This window comes from Nesoenas mayeri (assembly GCF_963082525.1).
Source record: "Nesoenas mayeri genome assembly, chromosome: 4".
Lineage (NCBI taxonomy): Eukaryota > Metazoa > Chordata > Aves > Columbiformes > Columbidae > Nesoenas > Nesoenas mayeri.
Genome location: NC_137540.1, coordinates 77,651,554 through 77,667,809, shown reverse-complemented (window position 1 = coordinate 77,667,809; position 16,256 = coordinate 77,651,554). Strand labels below are relative to the sequence as shown.

Genomic DNA, 16,256 nt, shown 5'->3' with positions numbered 1-16,256 from the left:
CAAGCGGCTCGTCCCACGGCCAACTCACCTTTTGTCCCTTGAGCGAAGGTCCAAGTGGAGTGGGACACGAGGAGCCCTTGGGGACAGCCAGCACCTGGGAGGGGGTGTCATCACCCTGGGGGCCACAGTCCCCTGCCCAAGGACCCCCAGCATGCTGGGTTGTTCCCAGGGGCTCATGGGGACACCCGGTGGGTCCTGGGTGCTGTCCCCCCCAGCCCCATCCTGGGTTATTCCCATGGGGCTGTGGCACCAGGGACCTGTCATCACACTGGGGTGACCCCTCCAGGGAAGAATGACCCAGCCCAGTGCTGTGGATGAGCCTTTATTCCTCCTCCCGCACAGGGGCAGCGCCCGACCCGCAGGCACCACTGAGTGACCGGGGGGACAGAGCTGGGGTGTCCTGGGGGTGTCAGGAGCAGGTGGGACACGGCCCCCCTGGGCAGGGTTCGGTGGGGAGCACCGTGGCACCTCTGCCTGTTGCCAGGGTGGGGGCAGCCCCCCCAGCGCCCCACAGACCCCAAACTGCACTGGGCACAAGGGTCCCTACCCCCTGTGCCACCGCAGTCCCTGAGAAGCATCGACCCGCGGCCAGTGCCCCGCGGCTGCACCGTGTCCGGCGGGCAGGGTCAGCAGCAGCCCCCGGTGGCACAGCCAGTGTCAGGCTCTGGTCAAGGCTCCCCCGTGCCCCTCGGTGCCGTGGTGCCAGCCCCAGCTCAGGGCAGCTCGTAGCGGTAGACGGTGATGGTGCAGTTGGCCAGGCGGCCATACAGCGTGGGCAGGACGTAGTGGCGGTGCCGGCGGAAGCCCAGGCGCTCATACAGGGCCTGCGCGCGGTGCTGCAGCATCAGCGTGTTGAGCACCACGGCCCGGCAGCCCCGCTGCCGCGCGAAGGCCAGCGCCGTGCGGCCCAGCGCCGCGGCGATGCCCAGGCCCCGGTAGTCCTTGCGCACCGACATCCTCTTCAGCACCAGCTCGCCGTCGGCGTCGCCCGGCAGCACGCCCACCGTGCCCACCACCCGCTCGTCCGCCTCCGCCACCCAGAACCGCGCCCCGGCGCTCTCGGCGTAGGTGGCGCCGATGTCGCGCAGGTCGCCGGCGAGGCAGCGGTCGATGTAGGCGCTCCAGGCGCAGCCCAGCAGGTGCCGGGCCAGCGCCAGCAGCAGCGTGAGCGCCAGCAGCGGCAGCAGCAGCGAGCGGGCGCTGGCCAGGAGCGCGGCCACGGTGCTGCCCAGCGCCAGCAGCGCCCAGGGCTGCCGCAGCACGTGCAGGCACAGCGCCGGCGCGTACTCGCTCATGCCGGTGGCGAAGATCTCGCGCACGGCCTCGCCGTCCTCCTGCCGGTACGGCCGGATCCGGTACTCCACCATGCTGCGTGCTGCGGGGGGTCACTCATGGCGGGTGCCCCCTGCCCCCGAGGTGGGCTCGGGGGTCCCACAGACCAGGCAGCAGCTACCCCCAGCCCCACATACCCCCCGATCCCACCTCCCGACTACCCCTTGGGCCTCATGGGCCTGTCCTGGCCCCCTATCTACCCCAGACCCCCTATCACACCCCCCATCCACCAACCCCCCATGGGCCTGTCCTTCCCCTCCCATCCCCCTGATCACACCCCAGGGGTCCATCCTTCCCCCCTCCACCCCCCTTGAACCCTTCCCCATCACCCCCGTGAGTGGCCCCACACCCCTCCCCAAGGGCTCAACCCCCTCTGGCCCCCCGGGGACCTTCCAGCACCCTCCAACCACTCCTACCCGGGACCCCTCTAATGACCCCATGGACCCAACACCCCATGGACCCAACACCCCACGGACTCCCCCACAAACCACCCATGGTCCCAGCACCCTCTGCTCCCTCCCCACCCTGGTCCCCCCGTGACCCTGGTCCCCCCGTGCTCCCGGTCCCCGCGGTCCCGCCCCACTCACCGCGCCCCCCGCCCGCAGCCGCGCCGCCGCCAGCGCCCGCCTGATACGGACAAGGCTCGCAGCCCATTGGCCGCCGCTCCTCCGGGGGTCACGCCCCTCCCGCCACCACGAGCCAATAGGCGCCCAGTGAGGGGCGGCGGGGGCGGAGCCTCGTTGGGGACGGGGTGACGTCAGCGGGGCGCCCAGACGGGGCGGAGCAAGGAGGCGGAGCCAGGGCGAGGGGGTGGGACCTCCGGCTGCGGATGCGCCATTGACCTTCAGGGCAAGGGCGGGCAAACGGGGGGCGGGCGCTACCGGAGGCGGGGCTTGCTGGGGCGGGGCGGGGCCAGGATCGGGCCCCATCCTCTCCGCACCTCGTGCCGGCCGGGCAGGATCGGGCCCCGGCCCCTCCGCACCGCGTCCCGGCCGGGCAGGATCGGGCCCTGGCCCCCCACCACGTGCACCGGGTCCGTTCCCGACAGAGGCGCAGCCGGGGGGCGGCACAGGCGGCTTTACTGGGACGTGTCCCGCACGGCAGCGACACCCGGAGCACCCGCTCCGCCCCCACTGCGTCCCCCGGCCCCGTCACCGGCTCCACCCCGGCCCCCCGCCGAGCCCGCGGCCCCGGGCCGTGTCCCGTGTCCCGCGTCCCCGGTGCCGGTCACGGCGCTCGGCGCTGGGCGCGGAGCCGGCGCAGGCGCTGCCGCCGCAGCCGCAGGTCGGAGGGCAGCGGGGCCCGCCCGGGCAGCCGCCCCCGCGGCCGGTGCCGCCGCAGCCGGGCCAGGCGGAAGCTGCACGGCGTGGGGACGTTCTCGTACGAGACGTGACACGGCTGCGTGGCCGCTTCGTAGCCCTCGGCCCGCGCCGTCACCTCGTACTCGCCCGGGTTCAGCAGCCGCCAGTAGTCCCCGTCCAGGGCTGTGACAGCGGGGCCGTCAGTGCAGCCCCAGCCTCGGCCCTTGGCCCCGTCCCCAGCCCTGTGCCCGATCCCATCCCTGTGCCCGGTCCCATCCCCAGTCCCATCCTTGTCCCCACCCCAATCCCATTCCCACCCTAATTCTATTTCCATCCCCATGCCATGCCCAGCCCTGATCCTTCCCATCCCCAACTCCATCTTCTCCCCATCCCACTCCTGTCCCTGTCCCCACCCCCATTCTACGCCCATCCCCTCCCTACGCCCTTCTCACCTCCACCCCCAATCCCATCCCCTCCCCACCTCCATCCCTAATCCCATCCCATCCCCAGTCCCAGCCTAATCAAATTTCTGTCTTCATCCCCACCCCCAGTCCCCATTCCCATCCCCAAATCCCACCGCATTCCCATCCCCAAATCCCACCGCATTCCCATCCCCGGCCCACCGCACCCGTCCGGATGTCGTGGTTGATGCCGTCCACCGAGATGATGGCGTTGGCGATGCCCTGCTCCGTGTCACTGTCCCGCACCACCCCCTTGATCCCACGATGCACCTGGGACCACGGAGCGGGTGTCAGCAGCGGGTGTGCAGGGGACACACACGTGCACACGCACACGTTTGCACACTTGCCACACTTGCAGGAGCACAGGCACCCTGCAGGCTCTGCACATCTGGGTGCACATCTGCATGGAGCGTGGCACACACCCCATCCCACACAGCGCACGTGCCCCACATGCTCTGTGCCGTGGAGGTGCCCGCAGGGGACACAGGGGACACAGAGCCTCAGGGTGTTTGAGGACCCCCCAGCCGTGTCCTGCTGCCATGTGCTCAGCCCCTGCCAAACCCCTGACCCCTCAGTGCCCACGTCCCCGCCAGCGTGTCCCCCCTCAGGAGCACAGAGCCCCTTGCAGCTCTGTCCCCACCTGCTGCCTGTTGCTCTGTGCCTGTGGAGGAGCCCACAGGGGACATGGGGACGCGGCGCCTTGGGGGTGTTTGCGGCCCCCTGAGCCATGTCCTGCTGCCACGTGCTCAGCCCCTGCCGCAATCCCGACCCCTCAGCACCCACATCCCCTGCTGCGCGTGTCCCCCAGTGTCCCCGTCCCACCTGCTCCATGTAGAGCAGCAGGGACTCGCGGTTGTTCTCCCACTCGGCCGGCAGCTCGGACGCGTGCGGGAACTTGTCACAGGAGAGCTCCACCGTGATCTCGAAGCAGTTGGTGTGCAGGTAGCTGAAGTCGTTCATGCCTGCGCGGGACGGGGGGGTGTCAGGGGGTCCTCGGCCCCACACCCCCCCTCGCCAGCCCCCCACTCACTGCCGGGCACCGTGTGCCAGTTGGCCCCGTTGATGATGTTGCCGTGGCGGGCGAAGTCATCGTAGTGGCAGAGGCGGCGGTCCTCGCTGGCCATGGCCAGGTTGGAGGTGGCGTAGACGGTGGCCAGCCAGCGGAACACGCCGTCGTCGGCCGTGGGCGTCAGCTCCTGCGCCTTCCAGTAGCTGCGCGTCATGTCGAAGGGGTAGGTGACCACCAGCTCCCCCCCGTGCAGGTTGGCGCTCAGCACGAAGGGGTAGCGCTGCATCCAGTCGATCACCGCCCGCGTCTCGGGGGCCACCTGGGGGAACCACGGGGGCCGTGGCGGTGAACCCCCCACCGCGACAGGGAAAGGCTCCTGTCACCCCCTCCTTGGGGCTGAGACCCCATGAGTCCGTCCCCAGCGCACCCCCCATAGGTGAGCGTCACCCCGGGCGCTGGGGCAGCAACGGGGGTGTTTTGGGGCGCGGGGGCTCACCGTGGCGTTGGTGAGGGTGTAGTACTCAGGGATGGGGATGTAGTGGTTGGGGAACTCGTGCGGCACCAGGTCGTTGTCCTCGGCGTCCCACAGCGCCGTGTTGAGGTCCGCGAAGTTGTGGTTCAGGTCGATGCCCTCGTAGGTCCAGCGGCCCATGGCCCAGCCCGACAGCTCCGAGCCCTGCGGAACGAGGTCACCGGGGGACGGGGACACTCAGGAGACCAGGTCACCAGGGGATGGGGACACTTGGGGACAGGGTCACTGAGGGGATGGGGTCACCAGGGGACAGGGTCACTGAGGAGATGGCATCGCTAAGGGACGGGGTCACGGGGGACAGGGTCACCGGGGGACAGGGTCACCACTGGATGGGCTCACTGGAGGGTGAGGTCACCAGGGAAAGCGGTCACCGGGGGCATGGGGTCACCAAAGGATGGGGTCACCGGGGGGACGGGGCCACTGGGAGACAGAGTTAACAGGGTGATGGGGTCACCAGGGGTCAGGGTCACTGGGGGATCGGGTCACCAGAGGCTGGTGCCAGGACAGCCCCGCGGCACATGGGTGCTCAGCACCCCGACCCTACCAGCTTGTAGGCGGTCTCGTAGCCGTCGGGGTTCATGGAGGGCAGGAGGTGGATGCGGGTCTCGGTGACCAGCTGCACCACGCGCGGGTTGCCCGCCCGGAACTCCCGGCACAGGAACTCCATGAGGTTGAGCAGCAGCTCCCGGCCCAGCACCTCGTTCCCGTGCATCCCCGCCACGTAGCGGAACTCGGGCTCACCTGCGGGGGACAGCCCGGTGTCAGCGGGGACACGGCCACCCCCGCCTCTGCGCCCCGGGACAGCCCGAGCGTCCCAGGGACTGTCCCCATCCTGCACAGCCTGCGCATCCCCGGCCACCCCATCCTATCCTGCACAGTCTGGGTGTCCCCAGCCACCCCGTCCCATTCTGCACAGCCTGGATGTCCCCAGCCACCCCATCCTATCCTGCACAGTCTGGGTGTCCCCAGCCACCCCGTCCCATTCTGCACAGCCTGGATGTCCCCAGCCACCCCATCCTATCCTGCACAGTCTGGGTGTCCCCAGCCACCCCGTCCCATTCTGCACAGCCTGGATGTCCCCAGCCACCCCATCCTATCCTGCACAGTCTGGGTGTCCCCAGCCACCCCGTCCCATTCTGCACAGCCTGGATGTCCCCAGCCACCCCATCCTATCCTGCACAGTCTGGGTGTCCCCAGCCACCCCGTCCCATTCTGCACAGCCTGGATGTCCCCAGCCACCCCATCCTATCCTGCACAGTCTGGGTGTCCCCAGCCACCCCGTCCCATTCTGCACAGTCTGGGTGTCCCCAGCCACCCCATCCTATCCTGCACAGTCTGGGTGTCCCCAGCCACCCCGTCCCATTCTGCACAGCCTGGATGTCCCCAGCCACCCCATCCTATCCTGCACAGTCTGGGTGTCCCCAGCCACCCCGTCCCATTCTGCACAGCCTGGATGTCCCCAGCCACCCCATCCTATCCTGCACAGTCTGGGTGTCCCCAGCCACCCCGTCCCATTCTGCACAGCCTGGATGTCCCCAGCCACCCCATCCTATCCTGCACAGTCTGGGTGTCCCCAGCCACCCCGTCCCATTCTGCACAGTCTGGGTGTCCCCGGCCACCCCATCCTATCCTGCACAGTCTGGGTGTCCCCAGCCACCCCATCCTATCCTGCACAGCCTGGGTGTCCCCAGCCATCCCGTCCCATCCTGCACAGTCTGGGTGTCCCCGGCCACCCCGTCCCATCCTGCACAGTCTGGATGTCCCTGGCCACCCCATCCCATTCTGCACAGTCTGGGCATCCCCGGCCACGCTGTCCCATCCTGCACAGCCTGGATGTCCCTGGCCACCCTGTCCCATCCTGCACAGCCTGGGTGTCCCCAGTCACCCTGTCCCATCCTGTGTAGCCTGGGTGTCCCCAGCCAGCCCAGCTGTCACCTCCCCAGCACGTACCCACTTCGTGCAGCCCAGGGTTGTCCGAGATCTCCATCACATACATCTTGAGGCCCAGGTAGCTCTTCCCAATGCTGTAGACGCGGGTGATGTCGGGACACTCATCATTCACCCGCTTCATCAGCTGGGGAGGGCACGGCTCAGGGGCACGCCGGGGGCACGGGGACCCCTGCTCCACCCCAGGGTGTCCCCAGGGGTGCAGACCCCCCACTCCACGGTGTCCCCAGGGGTGCAGACCCCCTGTCCCATCCTAGGGTGTCCACATGGGTGCAGACCCCCCATCCCACCCCACAGTGTCCCCAGGGGTGCAGACCCCCCGTCCCACCCCACGGTGTCTCCAGGGGTGCAGACCCCCTGTCCCATCCTAGGGTGTCCCCAGGGGTGCAGACCCCCCACCTCACCCCACGGTGTCCCCAGGGGTGCAGACCCCCCGTCCCACCCCAGGGTGTCCCCAGGGGTGCAGACCCCCCACCTCACCCCACGGTGTCCCCAGGGGTGCAGACCCCCCGTCCCACCCCAGGGTGTCCCCAGGGGTGCAGACCCCCCACCTCACCCCACGGTGTCCCCAGGGGTGCAGACCCCCCGTCCCACCCCAGGGTGTCCCCAGGGGTGCAGACCCCCCTCCCACCCCACGGTGTCCCCAGGGGTGCAGACCCCTGCCCTGCACCAAGCGGGCACCTTTCTCATCTCCTTGTAGTTGTGGTGGCGGAAATCCAGCTTGTCGGCGGGCGGGGGGGGGCTGTGCCAGGCGTAGATGTTGTTGGGGTCTGCCAGGAGCCGAGGGCGCAGAGGGGACAAGGGGGGACATGGTCAGAGACCCAGGGAGGGGGGGGCAGCCTGGACCCCAACCCTGGGGACAGCCCTGGCAGAGCGTGACCGTCCTGGGTGGTCGTGGGTTGGAGAGAGGGGTGGGGGGCAGGGGGATGCAGGCAGCAGCAGGCAATGGGCAGGCAGCAGCAGCAGGCAGCAGGCAGCAGGCAGCAGGCAGCAGCAGCAGGCAATGGGCAGCAGCAGCAGCAGGCAATGGGCAGGCAGCAGCAGCAGGCAATGGGCAGGCAGCAGGCAGCAGGCAGCAGCAGGCAATGGGCAGGCAGCAGCAGCAGCAGCAGCAGGCAACGGGCAGGCAGCAGCAGCAGCAGGCAATGGGCAGCAGCAGCAGCAGGCAGCAGGCAATGGGCAATGGGCAGCAGCAGCAGGCAATGGGCAGGCAGCAGCAGCAGCAGGCAGCAGCAGGTAATGGGCAGCAGCAGCAGGCAATGGGCAGGCAGCAGGTAATGGGCAGGCAGCAGGCAATGGGCAGGCAGCAGGCAATGGGCAGGCAGCAGGCAGCAGGCAATGGACAGGCAGCAGGCAGCAGGCAGCAGCAGCAGCAGGCAACGGGCAGGCAGCAGCAGCAGCAGGCAGCAGCAGCAGGCAGCAGGCAATGGGCAGCAGCAGCAGGCAGCAGGCAGTAGGCAATGGGCAGCAGCAGCAGGCAATGGGCAGGCGGCAGCAGCAGCAGGCAGCAGCAGGCAATGGGCAGCAGCAGCAGGCAATGGGCAGGCAGCAGCAGCAGCAGCAGCAGGCAGCAGGCAGCAGGCAGCAGGCAGCAGGCAGCAGCAGGCAATGGGCAGGCAGCAGCAGCAGCAGGCAGCAGGCAGCAGGCAGCAGGCAGCAGGCAGCAGGCAGCAGCAGGCAATGGGCAGGCAGCAGCAGCAGCAGGCAACGGGCAGGCAGCAGCAGCAGCAGGCAGCAGCAGCAGGCAGCAGGCAATGGGCAGCAGCAGCAGGCAGCAGGCAGCAGGCAATGGGCAGCAGCAGCAGCAGGCAGCAGCAGGCAATGGGCAGCAGCAGCAGCAGCAGCAGCAGCAACAGCAGCAGCAGCAGCACCCACCGGGCAGCGGGCAGCCCAGCACCTCTGCCCGCAGGCAGATGGTGCCGTTGGGGAACCAGCTCTGGGGGTTGATGCGCAGGTACCGCGCCACCACCGGCACCGGCAGCAGGTTCAGCACCGGCGTCTCGGGGTCCTTGTTCCCGGGGAACACCTGGGGGGACACAGCCCCTGTGGGTCCCTGCGCTGGGGGGACCCGCGGGGCCGGTGGGGGTGGGGGGCTGCAGCAGAGCCACCTGCCGGGGCGCAAAGGGCTTCCCTGGGCCCCCCAGCCCCTCGGGGGGAGCAGAGACTCGGCTGGGTGCGCTGAGCCCTGGGGGGCCAAGCCCGGCAGTGCTGAGGAACCGGAGCCCAATGGTGCTGCAGGGCCTGGGGTGCCCACACCACTTGGCTCCCATACCCCAAGGGGATGGTCCCCAGGAACAAGCACAGGGACCCCAAACCCAGCCCTGGCACGGGACCCCCAACCCTGTCGCCAGCACAGGGATGCCCAAACTCACTCCTGGCACAGGGGTCCCCAAACCTGTCCCTGTGCCAGCGCTGGCACAGGGATCCCCAAACCTGCCCCTGGCACAGCGCTGGCACAGGGGTCCCCAAACCTGCCCCTGGCACAGCGCTGGCACAGAGGTCCCCAAACCTGTCCCTGTGCCAGCGCTGGCACAGGGATCCCCAAACCTGTCCCTGGCACAGCGCTGGCACAGGAGTCCCCAAACCTGTCCCTGGCACAGGGGTTCCCAAACCTGTCCCTGGCACCGGGGTCCCCAAAACTGTCCCTGGCACAGCGCTGGCACAGGGGTCCCCAAACCTGTCCCTGGCACAGGGGTCCCCAAACCTGTCCCTGGCACAGCGCTGGCACAGGGATCCCCAAACCTGCCCCTGGCACAGCACTGGCACAGGGGTCCCCAAACCTGCCCTTGGCACAGCGCTGGCACAGGGATCCCCAAACCTGTCCTTGGCACAGCGCTGGCACAGGGGTCCCCAAACCTGCCCCTGGCACAGCGCTGGCACAGGGGTCCCTAAACCTGTCCCTGGCACAGCGCTGGCACAGGGGTCCCCAAGCTCCTCCCCACCCCAGCCTGAGCACAGAGATCCCCAGATCCTCCCTGGCACAGGGACCCCCAGACCCTCCTGGCACAGGGTCACGAGCAGCAGCGTGTCCGGCCCTGGCAGCTCCCGGCCCCCCACCCTGGCAGGCCCCACGTCTCACCCCCCGCGCCCATGGGTGCACACGTCGGCTGTTTGCGCACCCTCTGTCCTTGCACACGCACTCACACCTGCACCCGTGCCCCAGGCTGCCGTGTGCACCTGCGGGCACAGCCATGCCAGCCCCTGCACCAGCCCCGCGCCAGCCCCTGCACCAGCCCCGCGCCAGCCCCTGTGCCAGCCCCTGTGCCAGCCCCACACCAGCCCCGCCACTCACACGTGCACCGGGGCTGGCGGGCGGCCGCGGCGGCAGCTGGGGACAAGTGGCCTTTGTGCTCAGGGGAAGAGCTGCAGGATGCTCACGGGTGGGGAGGCCAAAGGCAACAGAGCCGGGTCCCAGCCTGGTGCCAGCCGGCACAGTTAACCCCCCCGGCACCGGTAACCCCAGCACGGTTAACCCTCTGGTTAACTGGAGCCTCTCAGTTAACCTCCCAGTTAATCCCCATGTCCTCTCTCTGGCTGGGGAGCCGGGCAGGTTGGAGGTGCTGGAGGGTCCCCAATCCCACCGCCCCCCACCCGGGGCCATTCCCCATGGGCACGTACCGCCTCCTCGGTGCCGTTGCGGCACGGGTGCCACGTGTAGGTGTCGTTGCTGACCTGGACCTTGTAGGAGGTCACCCAGTCATACCTGTGTGGGGGAGAGGTCAGCAGGGTCCCGGCCCCCCGCCCCGGGCTGGCCCTGCCCACTGCCTTACGTCCAGATGGAGTTGAGCCCCTGCGTGATGACGCCGGTGAAGTTGGTGAGCCGGCGGGCGTCCACCTCCAGCCACTGCGCCGTGTCCTCCTGCCCCGCGCACCAGCCGCCGTCGTAGAAGTCCCCGTCGTAGAGCCCTGACTGCGGGGGTGTCAGGGATGGAGGGGACGCAGGGCTCCGGGGGCACATCCCCACCGCTGCGTGCCCCCGGCCCCGCTGTGCTGGGGGGCACAGCACCGCGATGGCGTCCCAGCTGCACGGTGCCACTTGGGCAGGGGAGCAAGCCCGGGGGTTCACGTGACTCTTCGAGGGGCTGCGGCAGAGGCCCCCCCAGCCAACACGCAGGGGAGCCGGGGCTCCCGGCACCACTGGCTGCACCGGCTGCAGTGAGGCTGCAGGGGTCCGCGCTGGGGAGCCCCTGCCACATGTGTGCCACGCACTTGCCATGAAAACATCACACGTCATGCAGATGTCACACACCCCATGCAAACATCACACACACTGTGCACACACCATGCACAGGTCACATACACTGTGCAGGTGTCACACACCCCACGCAGACATCACACACACCATGCACACACCATGCACACGTCACATACACTGTGCAGGTGTCACACACCCCACGCAGACATCACACACACCATGCACACACCATGCACACGTCACATACACTGTGCAGGTGTCACACACCCCATGCAAACATCACACGCACCATGCACACGCCATGCACATGTCACATACATTATGCAGGTGTCACACACTCCACGCACACACCATGCACACACCATGCACACACCATGCACACACGCTGTGCAGGTATCAAACACTCCACGCACACACCATGCACACGCAGTGCACACACCATGCACACGTCACATACACTGTGCAGGTGTCATACACCCCACGCACACCCCACGCACACACCATGCACACGTCACATACACTGTGCAGGTGTCACACACCCCACACACACACCATGCACACGCCATGCACACTCCATGCACACTCCATGCACACGTCACACACGCTGTGCAGGTGTCAAACACTCCACGCACACACCATGCACACGCCATGCACACGCCATGCACACGTCACATACACTGTGCAGGTGTCACACACCCCACGCACACGCCGCGTGTCCCACCTGGATGTTGAGGCGCCCGCGGTGCGCGCCCAGGCCGTAGCGCTTGTCGCTGGAGGCTCGGAGCTGGGAGTCCAGCACCCGCAGGGACTCCAGCCCCAGGGGGGGACACTCTGGGGACAGAGCAGAGGGGCCGGGCTGCCTCAGAGACCCCCAGGCACGGCTGTCCCCACACAGGGGTCCTGCTCCCAGGGCTGCCCCCACCCTGTCCCCTCCCCGTGTCCCCAGGGCAGCGCCTGGCAGGTCCTGTTGAGGAGCAGGGCCATGGCCATGGCTGCGGGCAGGGCAAACGCCGCTGCGTCACACCGACCCCACCTGCTGTCACGTGAACCCCAGTCCCCGTCACACAGAGGGGCAGGAGCTCAGTGTGTGTCTGCACACGCGTGTTCACGGCTTGCAGGGGGTGTCCCTGTGCCGTCACACGCAGGGCACGTGCCCAGCGCTGTGTGTGCAGGGTGTGCGTGTGGGACAGCGTGGGGACAGCGCGGTGACCTGGAGGGCGGCTGTGTCCCCCCGAGCGCTGGGGCTGCTCCCCACATCTGTGGGTGCACGTGCAAGGTGCAGAGGTGTCTGCGGAGGTGTGCGCACACACGCGTGCCGCACAGCCCCACGTCCCATCCCCGTGTGTACGTACGAGGGTCCTGCGGAGCAGCCGCCTCCTTGGCCGGAGTCTTCGGCTTCTTCTTCCTCACCACTTTCTTCTTCACCACTTTAACCCGCACCAGCTTCTTCCTGGGCACCGGGGCTGGGACGGGCAGAGGGACCCGGCAGTGGGGCTGGGCCCTCAGGGACCCCCGCGAACATAGAGCCGACACCCCTCATGTGCACCCACAAACCCCCATGGCCCCTCTACACAGGCTGCAGCACGGCTTGGGGTGTGCACGGCCCCCAGCGCATGCACACGTGTGCACACACATGCACACATGTGTACACACACGTACACGTGTACACACACGCACACGTGTACACACACGCACATCTGCACATGCTGCACAAAAGTGCACGTCACACACACCCAGAAACCGCACAAGTGCACAGAGTGCACACTCACAGAGCGCATGCTCACACACACAGAGTGCACACTCACACTCAGGGTGCACACTCACACTCAGGGTGCACACTCACAGAGCGCATGCTCACACACACAGAGTGCACACTCACACTCAGGGTGCACACTCACACTCAGGGTGCACACTCACAGAGCGCATGCTCACACACACAGAGTGCACACTCACACTCAGGGTGCACACTCACAGAGTGCATGCTCACACACACAGAGTGCACACTCACACTCAGGGTGCACACTCACAGAGTGCATGCTCACACACACAGAGTGCACACTCACACTCAGGGTGCACACTCACACTCAGGGTGCACACTCACAGAGTGCATGCTCACACACACAGAGTGCACACTCACACTCAGGGTGCACACTCACACTCAGGGTGCACACTCTCAGAGTGCATGCTCACACACACAGCGTGCACACTCACACTCAGGGTGCACACTCTCAGAGTGCATGCTCACACACACAGAGTGCACACTCACACTCAGGGTGCACACTCACACTCAGGGTGCACACTCTCAGAGTGCATGCTCACACACACACAGTGCACACTCACACTCAGGATGCACACTCACAGAGTGCATGCTCACACACACACAGTGCACACTCACACTCAGGATGCACACTCACACTCAGGGTGCACACTCACAGAGTGCATGCTCACACACACAGAGTGCACACTCACACTCAGGGTGCACACTCACAGAGTGCATGCTCATGCACACAGAGTGCACACTCACTGAGGGTGCATGCTCACACACACACACAGAGTGCACACACACTGAGGGTGCATGCTCACACACACACACAGAGTGCACACACACTCAGAGTGCACGCTCACAGAGTGCATGCTCACACTCACACGCAGAGTGCACACACACATGGTGATGCACAGACAAACAAACTACGTGTCCACACATGCACACACGCACTCCTGCGCACACACGCACTCCTGCGCACACACACTTTAATCCACTTCCACACACAGGCCATTGTGCACGTGTGCCTCTGCATGCTCAGCTGTGCACACACCTCCCTGCACACAGCCGTGCACACACATCTGTGAACACACATGCACAGTTGTGCGCACGCATGCCTGGACTTGTGCACACACATCCCTGCATGCACACGCTCATGCACGCACATTCCTCTGAACACCACTGTGCACACACAGTTATGGACACATAGCCCTGAACACAGACACACACAGAGCTGTGTGCACACACACTTGTGCACACACGTTCCTCTGCACACATTTGTGCACACCCAGAGCTCTACACACATGCACACACATTCCTCTGCTCACATGTGTGCACACACAGCCCTGCACACACTCAGCTGTGCTCACATGCACACACATTCCTCTGCTCACATGTATGCACACACCCCCCTGCACACACTCAGCTGTGCTCACATGCACACACATTCCTCTGCTCACATGTATGCACACACCCCCCTGCACACACTCAGCTGTGCTCACATGCACACACATTCCTCTGCTCACATGTATGCACACACCCCCCTGCACACACTCAGCTGTGCTCACATGCACACACATTCCTCTGCTCACATGTATGCACACACCCCCCTGCACACACTCAGCTGTGCTCACATGCACACACATTCCTCTGCTCACATGTATGCACACACCCCCCTGCACACACTCAGCTGTGCTCACATGCACACACATTCCTCTGCTCACATGTATGCACACACCCCCCTGCACACACTCAGCTGTGCTCACCCACACTCCCAGCTCACGCACCCCCCAGCCCCTCGTTCCTACCTTTGGCCCCCGGCCCCCCCTCCTTCAGCCGCCCACGGTCGGGGGGGCCGGGGCTGGATGGGGCTGCGCTTCCAGGTCCGCCCCCCGCGCCCTTCGTGGGGGCGGCCGTGGGGCTCCTGGTGCTCAGCCCGGTGCTTTTGGGGGGGCCGGTCGTGGTGCCCTTCGGGGGCGTTGCTGCCGTGCCTCGCGGGGGGGCCGTCCCGGTGCCTTTGGGGGGCCCCGCCGTGGTTGGGGGGGGGCTTACTGCTGTGCCCCTCGGAGGGGTGGTCCCGGTGCCTTTGGGGGGCCCCGCCGTGGTTGGGGGGGACCTCATTGCTGTGCCCCTCGGAGGGGTGGTCCCGGTGCCTCTGGGGGCGCCGGTGGCGGTGGCTCCCGGGGCAGCCCCCGCGGTGCCCATTCCCGTGGCGGCGGGGCGGGCGGGCTCGGCGGGGGCGGCCGCCAGTGCCCGGGGCCGGGGGGCGCTGCGGGGGGGCGCCGCCCGGGCTGGGGGCGGCGGGGGGACCAGAAGCAGCAGCAGCAGCAGCAGCGGGGCGAGGGGCAGCCCCAGCATGGCCGCGGCGGAGCGGAGCGGAGCAGCCCCCGGCCCTGCCTGCCCGGCGCTGCCCGTTCCCGGCGCTGCCTGCCCGGTCCTGCCTGCCCCGTCCTCCCCCGCCGCCCTCCCCGCCTCTCCCCGCCCCCGCGCCCCCCGCCCACTCCCGCCTGGCCGGGACCCCCGCAGGCGGGGGGGGCATCGGGCGCTGGGGCCGTGGCGGAGCGGGGCCGGTCACACGCGCGGCTCCGGGTGGGCTCCCGCTGGGCCCCCCAGCAGGCGAAGTTCCGCTGCCCGCACCGCTGCCCGCACCGCTGCCCGCACCGCTGCCCGCACCGCTGCCCGCACCGCTGCCCGCACCGCTGCCCGCACGCCTTCGCCGGGCCGGGCCGGGGTCCCGCCGGGCTGCTCGGGGGCTTGCGGGGGTATTGGGTAAAACTGTCCCCCGCGTGTGACCAGTTGCTCAGAGAGACCCCTCGAACACGGGACATCGTGTCCAGCCTGCTCCCCCTGCGCTGAGTACCTTGTGCCCAGCGTGTCCCCACTGTCCCCAGCACCCTGCAGTGTCCCCACTGTCCACACAGCCGGTGTCTGACCCCGGTCGCGGTGGTGGGGGCAGCAGCCGCCCGGCACCCCAGGCCCGATCCTGCCGGCCGCCTCCACTATGGCTGTGCAGTGGAGGGGGCGGGGGTGGCGGCAGGATCGGGCCGGGGGACGGACCCCGCCGGGTGGCTGCTCGCGGGTCCCGGTCCCACCGGAAACGCGCGGCTCCCCCCTCCCCGCGTGCAGCGATGTGTCGGGACACCGGGCTGCGGCCGGGGGGGCTACGGGGCGGCAGGGACGGGGCTGGGGGTGCTCCCCGCCCCCCGGAGCTGCCCGGCCCTCGGCGAGGAACGCGCCCCCCCAGCCGATCACCCGAGGAACAAAACCAGCTGATCGCTGTGTGTCCCCCCATCCCGCAGCCTCCGGGCCACGCCGGGGGGGCCGCGGCTGCACCCCAACCGAAGGGTGCCCCGTGCCGCGCTCCCCCGGCTGCTCCCCCCGGCTCCCCCCGGCCGGGACACCCGAACGCTTCCCCGCCAGCGCGGCGGGGGCAGCCGGGCCGGCTCAGGGGGCCGGGAGCGCTGGGGGGGCTCTGCCATCCCCCCCTCCGCCGCAGCCCGAGCGCCGCCGGCCGAGCCCGGGGACCCGGGAGGCCCCGGAGCCGCCTGCGCGGAGCGGAACCCGCCCGGGCTCCCCGGCCAAACCCGGCGCGGAGCAGCGGGGCCGAACCCCGGCCCTGCCCCGCAGCGGGGGGGCCCTGCCCGGTGCTCTGCCCCGCAGCGGGGGGGCCCTGCCCGGTGCTCTGCCCGGGGGGACCCCCGGGGTACGCGGTCCCCG

The 16,256-nt window shown here is 68.4% G+C and overlaps 2 protein-coding genes across 2 annotated transcripts; both read right to left on the bottom strand.

Moving 5' to 3' along the window:
• Window positions 1–403: 403 nt before the first annotated feature.
• LOC308040242 (putative N-acetyltransferase camello) lies at window positions 404–1,986 on the bottom strand (the record flags this gene model as incomplete). The annotated part of the gene is made up of 2 exons (XM_080344139.1): window positions 404–1,375; window positions 1,920–1,986. The coding sequence occupies 2 exons, from the start codon at window positions 1,984–1,986 to the stop codon at window positions 714–716; spliced, it is 729 nt and encodes a 242-aa protein (XP_080200265.1). The 3' UTR covers window positions 404–713.
• Window positions 1,987–2,559: 573 nt separating this feature from the next.
• CPXM1 (carboxypeptidase X, M14 family member 1) lies at window positions 2,560–14,897 on the bottom strand (the record flags this gene model as incomplete). The annotated part of the gene is made up of 14 exons (XM_080344017.1): window positions 2,560–2,816; window positions 3,262–3,364; window positions 3,917–4,056; window positions 4,125–4,422; window positions 4,600–4,779; window positions 5,180–5,376; window positions 6,586–6,709; window positions 7,264–7,352; window positions 8,458–8,608; window positions 10,201–10,285; window positions 10,353–10,492; window positions 11,499–11,608; window positions 12,130–12,240; window positions 14,348–14,897. 14 exons carry the CDS (start codon window positions 14,895–14,897, stop codon window positions 2,560–2,562), a joined length of 2,535 nt encoding a protein of 844 aa, XP_080200143.1.
• Window positions 14,898–16,256: the final 1,359 nt, after the last annotated feature.